This window comes from Gossypium arboreum, chromosome 1 (genome assembly GCF_025698485.1).
Source record: "Gossypium arboreum isolate Shixiya-1 chromosome 1, ASM2569848v2, whole genome shotgun sequence".
NCBI classification, from domain to species: domain Eukaryota; kingdom Viridiplantae; phylum Streptophyta; class Magnoliopsida; order Malvales; family Malvaceae; genus Gossypium; species Gossypium arboreum.
Window position 1 is genome coordinate 4,522,866 of NC_069070.1, and position 18,196 is coordinate 4,541,061.

The 18,196-nt window shown below is 35.5% G+C and overlaps 2 protein-coding genes across 4 annotated transcripts; both read left to right on the forward strand.

Moving 5' to 3' along the window:
* The first annotated feature begins 2,051 nt into the window (after positions 1–2,051).
* Positions 2,052–13,460, forward strand: LOC108483115 (E3 ubiquitin-protein ligase listerin). Of its 3 annotated transcripts, XM_053026419.1 has the most exons (18): positions 2,055–2,165; positions 2,337–2,401; positions 2,518–2,641; positions 2,723–2,785; positions 3,037–3,114; positions 3,653–3,744; positions 4,238–4,340; positions 4,546–4,698; positions 5,256–5,914; positions 6,040–6,493; positions 7,125–7,651; positions 8,136–8,865; positions 9,291–9,999; positions 10,362–11,404; positions 11,502–11,960; positions 12,352–12,582; positions 12,667–13,092; positions 13,256–13,460. In XM_053026419.1, the coding sequence occupies exons 2-17, from the start codon at positions 2,346–2,348 to the stop codon at positions 12,892–12,894; spliced, it is 5,709 nt and encodes a 1,902-aa protein (XP_052882379.1). In that variant the 5' UTR covers positions 2,055–2,165; positions 2,337–2,345; the 3' UTR covers positions 12,895–13,092; positions 13,256–13,460. The 3 variants fall into 3 exon arrangements, with proteins under 3 accessions (XP_052882381.1, XP_017641826.1, XP_052882379.1); XM_053026421.1 differs by having other exon boundaries at positions 2,052–2,401; positions 8,136–8,859; positions 12,667–13,153; XM_017786337.2 differs by having other exon boundaries at positions 2,052–2,401; positions 8,136–8,859.
* A 2,040-nt stretch (positions 13,461–15,500) lies between these two features.
* On the forward strand, positions 15,501–18,139 carry LOC108480575 (U2 small nuclear ribonucleoprotein B'' 2). The gene is made up of 5 exons (XM_017783612.2): positions 15,501–15,708; positions 15,993–16,165; positions 16,640–16,733; positions 17,362–17,444; positions 17,645–18,139. Exons 1-5 carry the CDS (start codon positions 15,636–15,638, stop codon positions 17,918–17,920), a joined length of 699 nt encoding a protein of 232 aa, XP_017639101.1. The 5' UTR covers positions 15,501–15,635; the 3' UTR covers positions 17,921–18,139.
* The last annotated feature ends 57 nt before the right edge of the window (positions 18,140–18,196 follow it).

Consider the following 18,196-nt stretch of genomic DNA (forward strand, 5'->3'; position numbering starts at 1 on the left):
ACACTATTAAGATATGCTAATGTGGTACTGATGACTAATAGCACGACAACATGTGGTAACTTCACACTTCGACACATGGCAAAAAAAATATACAAAAATTATTTGTCGTCAATGCTACGTCAACATATTTTAACGATATTAGTTATGTACATAAAAAAAGTACCTGGCTTACGATTTCCAAATTGAGGTACCACTTAAATAATAAAAAATTTAAATATCAAGTAAATATAAGTTGCCAAGTTTAGTACTTCCATATATATTAACTATTTAATCTTTAAGCTAAATTCATATACCAAATAAAATATTTACTTTTTTATATCATACATCAAAGTTTTCTAATGTTATTTATAATATTAAATTTTATAATTAGATTAAGAGTGTTGATACAAGTGTACAACAATGAATGAGATAAAGAGGAGAATGTGATGGTACCAAAGAAGCTAATTTATCTAGACAAACTAAGAGCTAAAAAAAAGAAAGGAGTAAGGAGGTTACGAAAGCAAAGTTGAGTAAGTGCGAGGATAAGTGCTTAATATTACTGAGGGTCCAAGATCATTTTCTTATCGTTCTTCTAGGCATTAATAAGGGAATGTCACGTGCTTGGTGGTGCCAGATCATTAACAGTACGGGTGGTGGTCTACTCATGTGGTCAATTAGGTGATAAGTCAGTTGTCCTCAAGTGAAATACTATTCTGTCATTTCTTTGGCTGAGGTAGTACGAGGTTGTTATGCCTCAATAGTCTTTAATGATCACTTATTGGTGATAAGTGCATTCCTACTAAAAGCAGGTAATTTGATGAATGAGACATACGGGGTGATTAGTGATAAGTGACCAATTGATTGGAGGCAAGATATTATTCAAGAGATCTTCAAATAAGAAACTAGTCGAATGATGCGAATTAAAGGGCAATCTATATATATCTTTCAAATAGCTTTTTGTTGTGCTATATGTCCAGGGAGTATATGAATAGAACAAGGAGTATTTCTTGATTTTACTTTTATAGAACTTTTTATTGAGCTTTACTCTTTTTACCAAACTCTAGCATGTCAATAAGAAACAGTAAATGAAAGTTTGTCTTTTATTTTTTTCTAAATTTGATTAAGAAGTTTGTTTAAAGCTCATAATGATTAGATCAAGAAGGTTAGATAGTTATTTCAAGTCAGCATCTAACAAAACACAATTTTTTTAAGAAATTGATGTATTTTTTATGTTTAGTTTACTGTTTATGAAAATTAATTATTTTATGAATTTGATATCTTTTAAAGGTTTGAAACTTTATTCTCAATTTTAGGAGTACAATATTTTTCATAATTATACTTAACATTTGTTAATAAAATATAAAATATACTTAAAATAAATTATTAAATTATAAATATGCATCTGTTTATTGTATGAATGATTTGGACTGAACTAGCATTTTATGTATAAATTAATGGTTAAATAGAAAAGAATGTTATTAATAAGCTATTAATATTTAAGGACTTAATTAGAATAAATTAAATTTAACAGATAGTTTGGAGTAGGCTTTCTCATGGGTCGGGTTATTTGGCTCGTCTGAAAAATGAGAGTATTTGGATAAAAATATAGGCCTGGAAAATAGAATTGGGCAAAAAAATAAGGTCGTTTAGAAAACGAGTCAGGCCTTGGATAAGACTTTTTTGGGCCAGGCTGAATATATAAAAAAAAGTTGTAGTATTTTTTTGCTTTTTTTACTCTCTTTTTTTTATTTTCTTATTGTTTTTCACTATATTGCACCTATTTCATTATTAGAGGTATTTACTTGTTAAATTACAGATCTTAGTCTTATTAAATTTATTTTTAATTTATTAAAAATATTTATTTTAATATTTTAGTATTTTGATATATTATTTTTAAAAAATTATATCAAAAATTAATACAGGCCGAACTTAAATTTTAATATTTTTATTTAAGTCGGAATTTGATAAAAATTTAAGTTGATTTTTTAGATTAGACCTGGACCTAACATTAGGCCTAAAATTTTGGTTGGTTCCAACGTGAACCCAGCACGGTCCATGGGATATTTGATAAATTAATCCAAAATAATAAAACCTTCCCGTGACCGCCTGAGTGAAGGCAAGGGCAGGTAAAATTGCCCCAAAATTAAAATTTTGATTTTACAAATAGCCAAAGGCAATATAGCAAGGTAGCTCCTCGTTCTTCTCCTTCTTCCTTTGTTTTTCCAGCAAGCAAAGGCACATTCACTTCCCCGCGCCGCCTTTGGATCTTTTGTTCTAATATTCCTCTTTCCTTTTTCACTCTCTCTGTGTAAACCCCTTCTTACGTCTACCCAACGGTGTCTTTTTTCCAATCTTAGTACGCCAGAATGGGGAGACAGAAGGGTGATGGAGCCAGGAGCAAGGCACGCCCTTCAAGCAGCAGGTTTCCTCTTTTCCTCTATTTTTCTAATTCAACTCATTAATTCTCTATTTATTGAAACATTAAATCTCTTTCTTTAACCTATATGTTGCAATTTTTTGTTTACCTGTCGGCTGCAGCCTTGCGGCTTCTCTATTGCCATCGAGTTCGGCTGCCGCTGCCGCTTCCGTTGGATTCGGAGGCTACGTCGGTAGCTCCCGCCTTGATTCCTCTCTCTCCACCGAAGATTCCAATCCTCTTTTGGTAAACACTAAAAGTTTTGTATCTTAATTAATGAAGTTACCAATTTATTCTTCCAGTTTGATGATTTGTTTGCAATTGCAGGATATAGATAGTGAAATCGCACAACACTTAAAAAGGCTGGCACGGAAGGATCCTACCACCAAGGTAGGTTTTTTTTATTTTTTGCGTCAATATATGCGGCGAACTCTATAAACTTTTTGCATTTGACATGTCTTAGTTTTTCGGTTATTGGATTTAGTTTTTAGCTTTGGTTTCCAAGCTTGAGTGCTGTGATCACCTTTTCCATTTGATAATCAATCGAGTAGATCTTCATGATCAAGGAAAGTCCTTTGCTTAGTTATAACTTATAACCAGCTCAATTTACATGTAGTGACCAGCTTCTTGTTCATTAACAGCTTAAAGCTCTGGCATCTCTGTCTACTCTGCTCAAGCAAAAGTCTGGAAAGGAAATAGTACCAATCATTCCACAATGGGTATGATTTAATTCTTTGCTCTTTACTGGTCTTTGCAGATGCATCAACTGAGTTAGTTTTATATGAATTAAACACTGAAGTAGACTTTAAAAAGGTAGGTGGGGAAAAGCAGTGCCTAGAGAAAGATATTGACATGGAAAGAGAAATCATTTAAAAAGCTAGGGTTTATAATTTTCTAGTGTTGACATGATGAAAACTTTGATCGACTTTACCTTCATTGTGGGGAAAAACAAAGAAAGAAGAGGAATGCATGAAAGTGTTTCTGAATTTGGTCAGCAGATGCTAAAGTTAAGATATTGGAACTGAAAACAAATTACTCCAAAATGTGATCTCACTAATCACACTGTGGAACTTGAAACTTTGGTATTGTTGAACTTAGACTCGATTCTTTGTTTGGCTTCTTTTGGATGTTAAAGGAAAAACATTTAAACCAAAATAATACTCACTGATTGCAATGGGTTTCATGTAAACTTCAAATTTTCAACCCTTAAACTTGGTTTAAATATATTTCAGTATTGCTGTTCTCTCCTTCATACAGGCATTTGAATACAAGAAGCTCTTGCTGGACTATAATCGAGAAGTTCGGCGAGCTACTCATGAAACAATGACTAATCTTGTCACTGCTGTCGGGTTCGAACTTCTGTCCTTCTCCCCTCCCCTCCCCACCCCCCTTTTTTTGTATGGCCGGTGAATGATATTTTCTTACCTTCTTGTGTATGACAACTTCAATGGATACATTGTAGTGAAGGAGTAGTGAAGGATATCATCATAACATCAATCATTAAGGCTTGACTCAATGAATGCTGAAAGACAGAAATTTTGGTCTTCTTGTTGCTTAATTGTATGAATGTCTTCTGTTTGATAATTTAGAAACAAATACAAAGCTCAAGCAGTAATGTTTTGAAAATGATTTTCATTGAAGATTAGAACCCAATACAGTGATACACATGTTATTTATTTTGAAAAATTAAGTTAGAAGAGGTGTGAAGTAAGGAAGATGACTTCCTTATGAAGAGAAGCAAAGAAAATGGAAGTGTTATTTTCTTTCACATCTCTTTAGTACAATCGTTTGCCTTTTTTTTGTCATGCAATAAAGACTAGGCTCTTGGCATGTTTTTCTCAGGAGAGATTTGGCACCGCATTTGAAGTCCTTGATGGGACCATGGTGGTTCTCTCAATTTGATCCCAGTTCTGAAGTTTCACAAGCTGCTAAGCGTTCATTACAGGTTTGAATCAAATTCATGTTTTCTGGAGGATCAATCTCCTTGGCATCCTATGAATTGTTAAACAGAAATTTAATGTAGCCTATGCATCATGCATGTGGTGTAGTTGTAACTTTTTGAACATGTTAATATGGTAGGATGTGGTGGGTTTGGACAGTTAGTTTTATTTATTTATTTAATCATCGATTCATTTGGTTGTAAACAACAGGCTGCCTTCCCTGCTCAGGAAAAGAGATTAGATGCTTTAATCTTATGCACAACTGAGATTTTTATGTATTTGGAAGAAAATTTGAAGCTTACTCCACAAAATTTGTCTGATAAATCTGTTGCTTTGGATGAGCTGCAAGAGATGCACCAGCAGGTATGCATAGATCTGTTTGGATGTGCTTTTGTTAGGGACAAGTTTTCTACTCCATATTACTTAACCTTTTAAGTTGCAATAGTTATGTCACCCTAACCTGTTCATTTTTCCTGTTAATTTACTGCCTTGGCATTGCACAGGTAAGTAAAATATCACCTGTTTTTTATTTTTTGGTTTTCTTTTTCTTGGTTGAGGGACATCACTTATTTGTGAAGAAGCATAACCATATATGTTTTTGAGGCTACCGAGTGGAAACACAAGGTGCTTAATTTTTCTTAACCATTTCCAACACTCGCCAATCCTTGAAGATATCAGACCAAACATGCACATTATATGTTTATTTTTACATAAATGCTTGTATGAGTGTATCAAAATTATATGTACAGTTCATGCTCATGCATCTGTGTTTCTCAAACATAAATATGTTCATGTTTGACATATGCTGAAATCACTATTGTAGAGCATAGGCATTAACAGCCTCTTATATTGCTGCTTGGATTTCTTTGTATGTGTTCATGAAATATTTTGTAATTTTCCTCTTATCTCTTTAATATTAGGTGATATCTTCTTCATTGCTGGCTTTGGCAACACTTCTTGATGTTTTGGTCTCCGTGCAAATAGAAAGACCTGGTTTTGAAAATTTATCTGCTGAGCAAAAACGTGCTTCTAAGGCTAAGGCTACTGCAATTTCTTTTGCAGAAAAGCTCTTCTCTGCTCATAAATATTTTCTAGAGTTTTTGAAGTCTCAAAGCCCTGCTGTTCGGTCAGCTACATACACAGTCTTAAAAAGTTTCATTAACCACATTCCTCAGGCTTTTGATGGGGGAAATATGAAAACTCTTGCTACAGCAATTCTCGGTGCTTTCCAGGAAAGAGATCCTGCTTGTCATTCTTCAATGTGGGATGCAATATTGTTATTTTCAAAGAGATTTCCTGACAGTTGGACTACCTTAAATGTTCAGAAATCTGTATTTAACCGGTTTTGGTCTTTTATAAGGAATGGATGCTTTGGATCTCAGCAAGTTTCTTATCCAGCACTGGTTCTATTCTTAGATTCTATTCCTTCTAAGGCCTTCTCAGGAGACAAATTTTTTCTTGATTTTTTCCATAACCTATGGGCTGGAAGGAATCCAGTTCATTCTCCAAATGTGGATCGACTAGCATTTTTCAGGGCATTTAAAGAGTGTTTTTTTTGGGGATTATGTAATGCTTCTAGGTACGAGTTACTTAAGTTTTTCCTTTGCAGTCCTTGTTTTTTAGCGGATAGGATGTTCTCAATTCTTGCTACTTGTATCCTTTATTTTACTTAGAATGCTAACTCGTGCTTTCTCAACTTACCAGATTTTGTGACACTGTTGATTCTGTCTCTCATTTCCGGACCACCCTTATTAATGATATCCTTGTAAAGCTTCTATGGCAAGACTACCTATCATCTGTGAGCTCAAAAGACCAGGATAGTGATCAGCCTCTCAGTGGAAAGGCAACAGAAATGCAGAATATCAAGTATCCGATAAGTTATCTTCAGGAGTTGGGAAAATGCATTGTTGAAATTCTTTCTGGCATTTATTCACTGGAAGAGGACCTTCTCTCTTTGTTTTGTGTGGTGTTTCAAGAAGCTTGTGAGGAATTGTTTCAGCAAAAAGCAACGACAGAACAGCAAACACTGAATATTGAACCAATTATAAAATTTCTGTTCTTAGTGGATCAACATGCAAAGCAAAACGGTGAATCTTGGCCTTTGTTGCATTTAGTAGGGCCAATGTTGGTCAAGTGTTTCCCATTGGTCAGATCACTTGTAAGTTACCATGGCATGAACACTATTTGTCAGATATACGTTTTCTATGCTTACATGTGCTGCACAGCTATTTATGTAACTATGTGAATACATGTGGGATGGGATGGATGGTTATAAATTGTAACTACTTCCATGCTGTACATACATCTTAACTAGTTGTTTATGAAAAAACTACCAACTTATTGCTGCTGCTGGTAATTGTGTATGGGAAATCGTGTTCTTTGTTAATGGAAACTAAATGACTTTTTGTTTACTTCCTTGTATCTTTGGGCCCTGAAGTATCTTTAGTTGTTTTAAAGAAATGTCATTGTGAGCTGGATAAGAAATTAGTTTCTGGTTCTCTGGTAGCCTGGGCTTCATAAAATAGTGCCTTTATTATGACTTTCATTTCACTTGTTTTTCTGTTATCTCTACTTTTCACTTCTGAATATAAATGTCAAAATTGGAAATGACAAGTGAGGTTTCATCAGGAAGTTGAAATGACCAGATAAATTTTAATTTAGCTGGGATACCAGTCCAGAGTCTCCTTTTTCCTGCTCTGCAGCAGTCCTGCACCTCTTTCTTGATAATTCTAAGTCATCTAAACATGCTTTTATTTGAACATTCACATCTGGATTTTCCTCTGCAACAGGATTCAGCAGATGGTGCAAGGCTACTATCCATTTCGGTTTCAATATTTGGAGCCCGAAAGGTACTCCAAGCAATTTTTTCCAACAACAATGCACCTTTTTGTGGTCCTACCTGTGAAAAGGACAGTGAAATGAAGCTGGAGTATTTTCTTCAAGTTTACAAGGAAACATTTGTTCCTTGGTGTTTGCGTGGACATAATTGTACTACCAGTGCTCGACTAGATCTGTTGCTTGCATTGCTTGATGATGAGTGTTTCTCCGAGCAGTGGCGTGCTATTATTACATACGCCATTGACTTGGTAAATTCTAAGATTGACTCGGGCTCCATGGACTCAAATCACTTAGCAGTGTTGGGAATGCTTTTTGACAAAGCAAGAAATGAGATTAGGATAAGGAAATTTGGAGAAGATTCTTTTCATCCGCCGGGTTCTCTCCCACATCATTGGCATCATGAGCTTCTTGAAGCAACTGCTGTTTCTGTTGCCTTTTCCCTTCCTCCTTTTGGAACTTCTGATGCACAGTTTGTGTGGTATGTGAATGCAAAAGCATGATCTGTTTTACCCTCTGCAATTTAAATTACAGGAAGTGAGCAAGTATCAATATTACCCAGAAGACTATTAATGTTTTAAACCCCCCACCCCCCAAAAAAAAAAAAAAACATAGTAGAATACTACAAGTAAAATTGTGCCTTAACAACTAGCCATGTGCTTTATTGTTCATAATACAACAGTACAGCATTACATATCATGACATTTGTCAATGATTGACATGACCTGTTATATTTCTTGGAAAATCATAGCAGTTTGTCATTTGCTTTCTTGAATATCCTTGAAACACAATAATGATTTTGGGGATGTAGGGGACCTAAATTCTAGCTCATACAATGACAAAGAATAGGCTAATTATTTGTTAAATGTGAAGAATTGTCTCTCATATTGAATCCATTTATGTTTTAGCTGACCTATTCATTTATATTTCTGTGCTTTGACCCTTGTTGTTTGTACTGTCTGTAGTTCTGTTCTTGGGGGTGCAACCGAAGGCAATCTAGATTCATTTGTCTCTAGGAAGTCAATGACCCTGATATTCCGGGAAGTTTTGAGAAAGCTAGTTTCTTTTATTCTGGATTCATCTTTTAGTTCTGTTAAGCAGGCAAGTGCTTTGTTTGATTCTGAAGAGAATTGCCTTGGATTAGACAGCAAGAATACTGGAAATGTGGTCGATATGGCTCGTTTTGCTCTTCAAATAGTTGAGGGTAGTTTGTTTTGCTTAAGGGCACTTGATGAAGAAAGCGGCTTGGTTTCAAATATTTCAGCAGCTGTGTTTATTATTGACTGGGAGTATAGGATGAGTGTAGCAGTAGAGGATGCTCTAGATGATGAGTCAAGGAAAAAGATTAAGGCACGGATGGATATTTGTGAATCAGCACATGGTTATCTATCCAATATCAGCAATTTGTGGAAAAGCTTCAGCGGAGATGTGAGAAAAGGAATAAGGAGTATCTTGATTTGCACTATTAGACTTGCTATCTTCAGGGAAGATAAACTAGACAACAAAAATTTTGCGTCTTTGTGCTGCATGATGATGACAGATGTGCTTGAGCGTCTTTGTCAGGATCAGTATGAGGAACAAAACCTGTTGGATCTTCTTCTAAGCAAGGGTCATATGTGGCCTTGGTGGATCACACCTGACTTGAATTCCATGGAAGGACTGTCTAAATCAGATACTGAAAGAATCTATGTGAGTGTGAGTGGTGTTATAGCCCTAACTGTTCTTGCTGACATAATTCCTCTCTCTCTCTCTATATATATATATAAAAGGCATACATATACATGCACTGATACATGTTAAAATGTCATTAATTGCCCCTTTTATGATGCAAGCATCTCTTTTAAATTTATAGCAACAATTTAACTGTAGTAGGATGGTTTGAAAGTGCCTTGTGTTTGTTATTTGATGTCTTTATTGGTTGGTCCACTGTCTTAAGTGGTCCGTAGAAAACTAGTACACTGCTTTTAGTGAAACTATACTGACACGTAAGAATCTCATATTCATATAATTTATGTTTTTAGTGTGTGCTTCAGTTTGTATGAGTGGTTATTGAATTTATATAATTTGCAATTTCTCAAGTATATGGTAACTAAAAAATTGCAAATGTTTGTTGGATGCAGGCAAATGGTAACTACAAGTTTGTTTCTTTAATTGATAAACTTATTTATAAACTTGGGTTGCATAAAGTCATTGCTTGTGATGACCTGGACATTTTACCCTTATCAACCAAGGATTCAGCAAATACCAAGGTTACTTCTCGAGCTTGGGTTGCTGCTGAAGTACTGTGCACATGGAAGTGGCCAGAAGGAAGTGCTGCAACCTCTTTCTTACCTCAACTAGTCTCGTTTGCCAAGAGTAGAAATTATTCTTCCTATGGAAGCATCTTGGATTCCATTTTCAGCATTTTACTTGATGGTGCTCTCATTTATGGTGAAAACTGTTCACAGAGTTTGCTTCATGCATGGCCCACTTTAGGTGAAGATATGGAGGATATTGAAGAGCCCTTTTTGAGAGGTCTTGTATCTTTCCTTTTCACATTGTTAAAAGAAAATATTTGGGGTCCAGAAAAGGCTATGGCTCTGTTTCAGCTTCTAGTAGATAAACTCTTTATAGGTGAAGCAGTAAACTCAAATTGTTTGAGGATACTTCCTTCAATTTTATGTGTTCTTGTACCAACTTTATGTCAAAGAAGTATCAGGTCCAGTGAATGTACTAATAAGGATGGTAAACCTGATCCGCTCAATGAAAATCAGATGCAGGATGCTGTCAAAAGCTGGATCCATAGGATTCTACTATTTCCATCTTTGGTCACATGGCAAACTGGAGAAGGTACGCATGCCCTTTTTATAATTTATATCCAGTTAATTTTACGGCATAAGACCAATTGCTTTTAGGTCATAACGATACCTGATTCAGTATCTTGTTTCACTTTTGATGCATGTGCATTGCAACTTACACAAAGACAAGCTTCTTGTAAGAATTTGTTTCCATTAAGAATTTGCTTTTAGGTTAATTTTTATTTGGTTGCTTATGCTTGTTGGTGGAACTTATTCCCTTCACTTTTTATATCTGCATGATTTGGTTGAAATAGGTTATTTCTACTTTAAGTTGTGTCCTCTCTCACTTTTTCTTTTCTTTTCTCTCTCTTCGATTTTTTTATTCATTGGTTTTCTTTTTGGGTGTTGCAATAGATATGGAAGAATGGTTCCACTTGGTCTTTTCATGTTACCCTTTAAAGGCTACAGGAGGTAATGAAATAATGAAACTGAATAGAGACATTGATCATGAGGAGAGAGTTCTCTTACTGAATTTATTTCGGAAGCAGAAGAATGAAAGTGGTAGATCAATTGCTTCTAATCAGTTGCCAATGGTACAAATCTTGCTGTCAAAGCTAATGGTTATTTGTCTTGGCTATTGCTGGAGAGAATTTGATGAAGAAGATTGGGAGTTTCTATTTTTCCACCTAAGATGCTGGATTGAATCAGCAGTGTTGGTGATGGAGGAAGTTGCTGAAAATGTGAACGAAATAGTCACTGAACACTCTTCTTCTGATAACGCTGATCTTATTCATAAAAAACTTGAAGAGAGTGTGTTGATTTCTGACAATTCTCTTATAAATATCAGTAAAAATTCCGTCTTCTCATTTTCTTTCCTTTGTGGGCTTTTGGAACTCCAACCAACAGAAGACACGGATAATTTGAACCCCTCAAGAACAGAAAGATGGGATCCAATCAAAAACCAGATTCTAGAAAGCATTCTCCGCTTGTTCTTTTCCACTGGCATTGCTGAGGCAATAGCTGGTTCTTATTCTTTTGAGGCTGCATCTATTATATCAGCTTCTCGATTTTATCATAGGTCTTTCTGGGAATCGGTTGCATCAAGTGTCCTCAAATCTCCTCCACATACTAGAGATGAAGCAGCCAAATCAATCAAACTCTGGGGACTAAGCAAAGGGCCTATTTCCTCTTTGTATGCCATCCTATTTTCTTCGAGGCCAATGCCATCTTTGCAGCTAGCTGCCTTTGCTGTTTTGTCAACAGAACCTGTTTCTAAGTTGGCTGTCTTTGGTGAAGGAATTGCACCTTGCTCGGAAGTTGATTCAAATACCTACCAGGAGTCTATTAATCTTGATCTTTCGCTAGAAGAGGATATCCATTTGACAAAAGAATTATCTTACATAATTGAGAAATTACCTTATGATGTTCTTGATATGGATTTAGTGGCAGAGCAGCGGGTATATTTGCTTTATGTACAAAAATTTGCTGAAACTATTGTTCATTTTCCTTTTGATATAATGATATTTACTTTTTTTTTTAATATATATTTTGCAGGTACATCTATTCCTTGCTTGGTCTTTATTGTTATCCCATTTGTCATCATTACCTTCATTATCAAATCCAAGGGAGAGACTGGTACAATATATTCAAAATTCTGCTAATCCACTGATACTAAATTGCCTGTTCCAGCATCTGCTTTCCGACCTATCATTAATGCACGTTCTAAAGAAGAAAGATGGGGAGCTTCCTAATATTATATCAGAAGCTGCAACTGCAGCCAAATGCTCCATCACGTCAGGGTCAGTATTGTTTTCTGTGGAATCACTTTGGCCTATTGATCCTGTGAAAATGGCTGCATTTGCTGGAGCGATATATGGCCTTATGCTTCGTTTGCTTCCTGCTTATGTGTGGGGATGGTTTAGTGATTTACGTGATCGCTCTACTTCATCAATGATTGAATCTTTTACTAGAACATGGTGCAGTCCTCCTTTGGTTGCGAACGAGCTCTCCCTGGTGTGTATCTTTATCTAAAATGTCTCTATTTCTAATGAGCAAAGTAATTGTTAAAAAATTTAGCAACCTTCTTACACCACTCATTGAATTTTAAATATTTTTGGTGACTTGTTTGGAGAATGAGTGATGTTGGAATTACTGGATCAATTGCCCTCAAATGACAAATGCATGCTTTAGCATCCTTCTACTTCAAACTAGATGGAAACTGACTTGTAGGCAACCACTTATCCGTAACAAATGAAGTTTATTTTTTCCTGACCAACTTGCCCTCTGAAGCACTTTTGTTTGAACTTTTCAAATACTTGACTTGAACCTGAAGAGGAAGAGCTAGAAAAGAAAATTGATCAGGTTCAGAATTACGTAGTTTTGACTAGTTTCTTATGCTATGCAGATAAAAACAGCGAATTTTGCTGATGAGAACTTTTCAGTAAGTGTGAGCAAATCAGCAAATGAGGTTGTTGCTACCTATACAAAAGATGAGACAGGAATGGATCTCATTATTCGTCTTCCTGCGTCTTACCCATTACGGCCTGTAGATGTTGACTGTATGAGGAGCCTAGGGATAAGTGAAGTGAAGCAAAGGAAGTGGTTAATGTCTATGATGATGTTTGTTCGTAATCAGGTAACTTAGCTACTATCTAATATTTTAATTGCATTCTTTTTTTTTTTCTTATTTTCCCTGAGATGCACTTCATTTGTGATGCAGAATGGAGCTTTAGCTGAAGCCATACGAGTGTGGAAGCGTAATTTTGACAAGGAATTTGAAGGTGTTGAGGAGTGCCCTATATGTTACAGTGTTATCCACACTGTGAACCACAGCCTTCCTCGTCTTGCTTGCAAGACTTGCAAGCACAAATTTCATGCAGCGTGCCTCTACAAGTGGTTCTCAACTTCTCACAAATCTTCATGCCCCTTATGCCAGTCTCCGTTCTAACCTTGGAAGTCAATTTTGAGTTAATGGTTTTTTGTGGCATTTTTGCTCCCTGGATATGTGATGTGCACTTCATTTGCAAAAAAGGTGTGAATTATGCTCACGGCATAGGGCCTTAGATCATGTGGTCTGGTGTGCAAAGATGAACATGGTCGATGTTAGTTCAGACTGGAGCTCAGGGGGGTGTACATGGAACGATAGGCAAGCTCTCTCTCACACTCCCCCTCTCTCAGATACACATGGCACACACGTGCGCACGCAGGTGATCTCCTGCCCAAGATGATCACAATTGGAGTGATGATCCTTTTTCTTTTCACTTTGTATGTTTTCATTTGTACATTACTTGGTTGCATTTCACTTGCAGGTTTCGTAGGTTTGCTGAATCAAGCTGGCTTCTGTTGTCGAGTATTTTTGGTGATTTTCATCTGATATATAACATATACATGTTACATATATGAGGATTTAGTCTCCGTATATCAATTGCTATTAAATCATAAATAGGAAAGTAGGAAATCACAAGTTTTGATATTGGATATTATCATTTATTTTCTTGTCAAGGGAAAAGAAAATCAGGTGATGTCGTGTCGTACATCAGTTGATGATAATGTAACTTTATAGGTCCATGATTTAGCTGAGAGGAAGCAAAAATATGAAGGGATCCTACAAGTTTTGAATGGGTGATACTATTTCTAGGAAACTTCAGCCGGAAGCAGTAATGGCAAACACAACAGTTGCCGCCTGCCTTATCCAAACTGTATATGTAACCAAGGAGGGCAAATTAAAACGGGAATAAATGTACAGGGACATTTCACACTTGGCATTCTTGACGAAGCTGTTTTTTCCTACAGCGGTTGAGCCAGAGCTTGTCATCATGCATCATGGACCTAAAGCCCCTCACCTGCAAAACAATTATATATATTTGAGAATAATACTATTTAGGAACCATAATAAAATAGTATTACATAAACATGGCACGATAAATGAAAGAAATTCAATAGAGGAAAAAGATGAATTGACAAATAACTACAGCAAAGGTTTAGAAGCGATCTTAATTTTGTCATATTATCAAATCAACTCAATAATAAACTTTAGTCAATCAAAAAATTATGGGACCAAATCTGAGAGACCCATCATCACTGTTAAGAACTCGAGATTCCTTACAACAATGATGCATGAAAAGTAAATGTCCAAATGTCTTTCTCATTATTTTAGAATCTAATTTTGTTAATTCTATTACGGGTGAAAATTGGAATACGATTGAAAGAACAGAGAGTTGCCAAGTCTAATTGTCATCATTTCTCAGTATAATGTAGCCAAGATGATTATCGACTAAGCCGCTTGACATTGATTAGGTCAATTAGTTGTAGGAGTCCACTTAAATGTACCTTTCGAGAATTATTTGATATTAAAATACTTTTGATTAACTTCAAGATAAAAGCTCGAGCAAATTGCTATCTCTTCACTCACTAGAAGATTTATTGAGATGCGAGGAATAATTTTTTAGCCATTTTATTTATACACAAACAACCACTAAACTTGTTTGATACCTTACCCAATAGTTATTGCTAAATTGGCCTCCAATCCTTAATGTGTGACACACTCGTAACGATTGCTTCATAAATCAGTAAATCGTGATATTACACCCCCAAGTATAATGGTACATTGACTCCACAGAAGATGGAATGAGTGTTTTTCGGGTCTCCATCTCTTTAGAAAAGCATTGATAAGTGCATATTCCAATTTAGTCCCACTAAGCATAAAAGACGCTTGTAAGAACCTTGCCTCCTTCAAGTATCACCCTATACTGCATGGTGCAAGAGGGAGGCTGATTTTGTTGTGGTGTCACGCAAGCAAAAACAACTTATTTCCATAAATTTACCTAAAACCAGCTTTGAATTACATTATATTCTTTAAAACGGGAAGGGTAAACTACTTACAACATAACTAGGTTATACTGACTAAATCTATAACACATTCTAGGGTTAATACAACATATTTCTAGCTTATATTGCCTACTATTAGCATAAACCCTAAAAGCTACAAAATTTTAATTTTTTGTTTGAATGTGAGATCATTTTTGTGCTGATTAAGTATTAGCTCGATAAGCATGGGTATTGTTGTCAATGCTGGAGGATGTGAGTTCGAGTGTGTTGAAGCACATTATTCTCTTATTTTATGGTTGGCGAGTAAGGGTGAAGTCAGAAAATTTTTTTAGGGTAGCGAAATTAAATTGTAATTTTTACAATAGTAAAAATGTAATTTCACTATTTTAATAGTTTATATCTTTATAATTTTTAAAGAATTAAATCAAATTATTATCATTTTTAGGGAGACCAAAGTATAATTTTACCTTTACTAATTTAAACTTTTAAAAATTTCAAAAAGCCTAGATAAAAAAATATTTTTTTTAAGGGTCCGGATCCCTACCAGCCCATTGATTTCGCCCCTGTTAAGGAGGGGCTATGAGTAATATGTGAATTAAACAGCAAAAAATAATTGCTGCTATTGATTATTATTATTAAGCATTTATAGGTCCATGAAATAGATCCAAATTCCAAAGCCCAAGAAAATTGGATATATGTAGGCCGCCATTAAGTTTAAGAATCTGTGTAGGGGCTTCCTAACCCTTAAGCAGCCCAATCAATGGCTTATCACTCCAAGTCTCTGAACTCTAACTCCCTTTCTTCTTCTTCGCCCCAACCAAATTGAAAACTTCAGTTTGAGATTTGGCAAATCAAGCGAAAATGCTAACAGCGGATATACCTCCCAATCAAACTATTTACATCAAGAACCTCAACGAGAAGATCAAAAAAGAAGGTAATCCACCCTCTGCCTCTCTTATTTCTCTCAACTTCTTTGTTTGGTTGCTGAGAATTAATAGAAAAAAAAGAGAGAAAATCACACCAACAGCCACCCATTTTAGCTCTCAACTTTATCTTGCTTCAAGTAGCTGTAGTTTTTAGATGGAAAGCATAAGTTTTGTTATTTTAGGGTATAACAACATCCCCCTTTTTGTAGGGTTTAAGTTTAACCCTAACGGTGCCCTTTTTACTAGAACATTGGACAAGGATTGATTTTCCCATTTCTTCCTTTTTTTTCAGAATTAAAGAGATCCCTTTATGCTTTATTTTCTCAATATGGAAGGATTTTGGATGTCGTTGCCTTGAAGACGCCTAAGCTTCGTGGACAAGCATGGGTTGTGTTTGATGAATTGACTTCCGCTAGTAACGCCTTCCGTCAGATGCAAAATTTCCCGTTTTATGATAAACCTATGGTGAGTACCTTAATATGTTGTGACTTTGATTGCTTTAAATATCAAAATCGAAGCCAAAAATGTCTTTTTTATTTCGATTTTTAATGATGTTTGTGTTGCATTTGTTTTGTGATTTCACTGTTACTGTATACCCACTGTTTGAAATCTTTTTTGTACTAATGTTGTTGGAGTTATTTTATTATTTACTGAGAACCCATTTTGCTGAAATTTTAGGAGCCATTTTATTTTTTACTATATAAATTAGGACTATTGTTCCTTCTGCAACCATGGAAGACTTTTGCTACTCATCAATAACACTATTTGCAGCTTGAACCAAACTTGCTTTATTCTGCGGGTGGTTGCTTCAACCAAACTTACTTTACTCTAGGCATAATTTTTTATTGCAATCAATTTCTTTTTCCGGGCTTAATTTATATGCAGTTTTAGTTGTAATGATTCTTAGGTTTGATTGACTGTATGATTAATTTGGTGCAGCGGATACAATATGCAAAGACAAAGTCAGATTGTATCGCCAAAAATGATGGAAGCTTTGTTCCCAGAGAAAAGAAGAAGAAGCAAGAAGAAAAAGGTGACAACATTGCTTTTTAGTTCTTTGAATTTTTCTATATGCATAATGCATAGTCCTTATTGACTTAAAGAAAATGGTTTCTCCTGTATTTCAGTTTGTTATCGTGTGAATGTAATTATTGCAATTAACGGGTTTATATTTTTCATCATTAGTCTGCTGTCCTTTTGACCATAAGAAAAACAGGGGGTGTAATAGAAGATAGTTTTTAATTGCATGGTGCCTTTTTGGTTAGAAATTAGAACTTGGATGTTTTAGTTTTCTCTTCTTTTTTTTTTAGTTACACATTTCTGTATGACTACCAATTTGTTAATTTCTGTGGGGGATAAATGCCCTCACTGAAACATTGGGTTCTTGTTTAATGGTGCTATTATGGGGCCAGATATTTTAACTTTTGGATTTACTGTTTGTAAAGAAATTTGCTAAAACTTTAAAGGAAGACAAAGGACAGTCTATATAGAGTTAACTTTTTTTTTTTTTTTTGGGGGGGGGGGGGCAGGGAACTTAAATTTTGCATCTTCCTCTGGTTTTCTAACTAATGTTCATCCAATATGTAAACTACTTATCTTTTGGTTTAGTTTAACTGCTTTAATATTTGGTGACATCCTCTGATACGCAATTAAATTTTCAGCTGAAAGGAAGCGACGTGCAGAGGAAGCACAGCAATCTGCAATGCCGAATGACACAGGTTCTCAAAATAATGGTGGTCCAAAGGTACTTCGTGGAACTATTTCCTATTTGATTGTTGCCTATGGGATTTGCAGCTCTTGTGTTTCAATTGCTGTGCTTAGATAGTATATTAGTCATGCCTTTACTTCTTTTTGGGGTGCTCTTTTACACCAAAAGGGATTGAGTTTGCTGACATGCTATTTGTCTATGCCTCATCATAAAAACTCTTATCCTATTATGTGTAGGCTCCTCTCCATCATGGAAACCTGAATGCTGAGCAGGCCGCACCAAACAATATTCTGTTCATACAGAATTTGCCTCACGAGACAACAAGCATGATGCTGCAGCTGCTTTTTGAACAGTACCCTGGGTTCAGGGAAGTTAGAACGGTTGAAGCAAAGCCAGGTATTGCATTTGTAGAGTACGAAGATGAAGAGCAGTCTTCTACAGCAATGCAGAACCTTCAGGGTTTCAAAATTGCTCCTCAATATCCCATGGCCATCACTTTTGCTAAGAAGTAACCTACCCTTGTGTTAGTGATGCTTTATTTTTCGCCTTGGTATAACTTTGTTTGGGTACGTTTTATCATATGTAGTGAGTGCAAAGATTAATGCATACCATATTACCATGGTCATGTAGATCTGAAAGAAACTAATGCCGGCAACCTTCTCTCTTGTGATGTTTCAAAATAGTTAACCGAGTTAGATGATTATATGATCAGAGACTGCATTTTCTGATAACTTTTAGAATTCCTGCAAGTATGTCAGTCTAAGAGTTAATATAATCTGCAGTTTCAT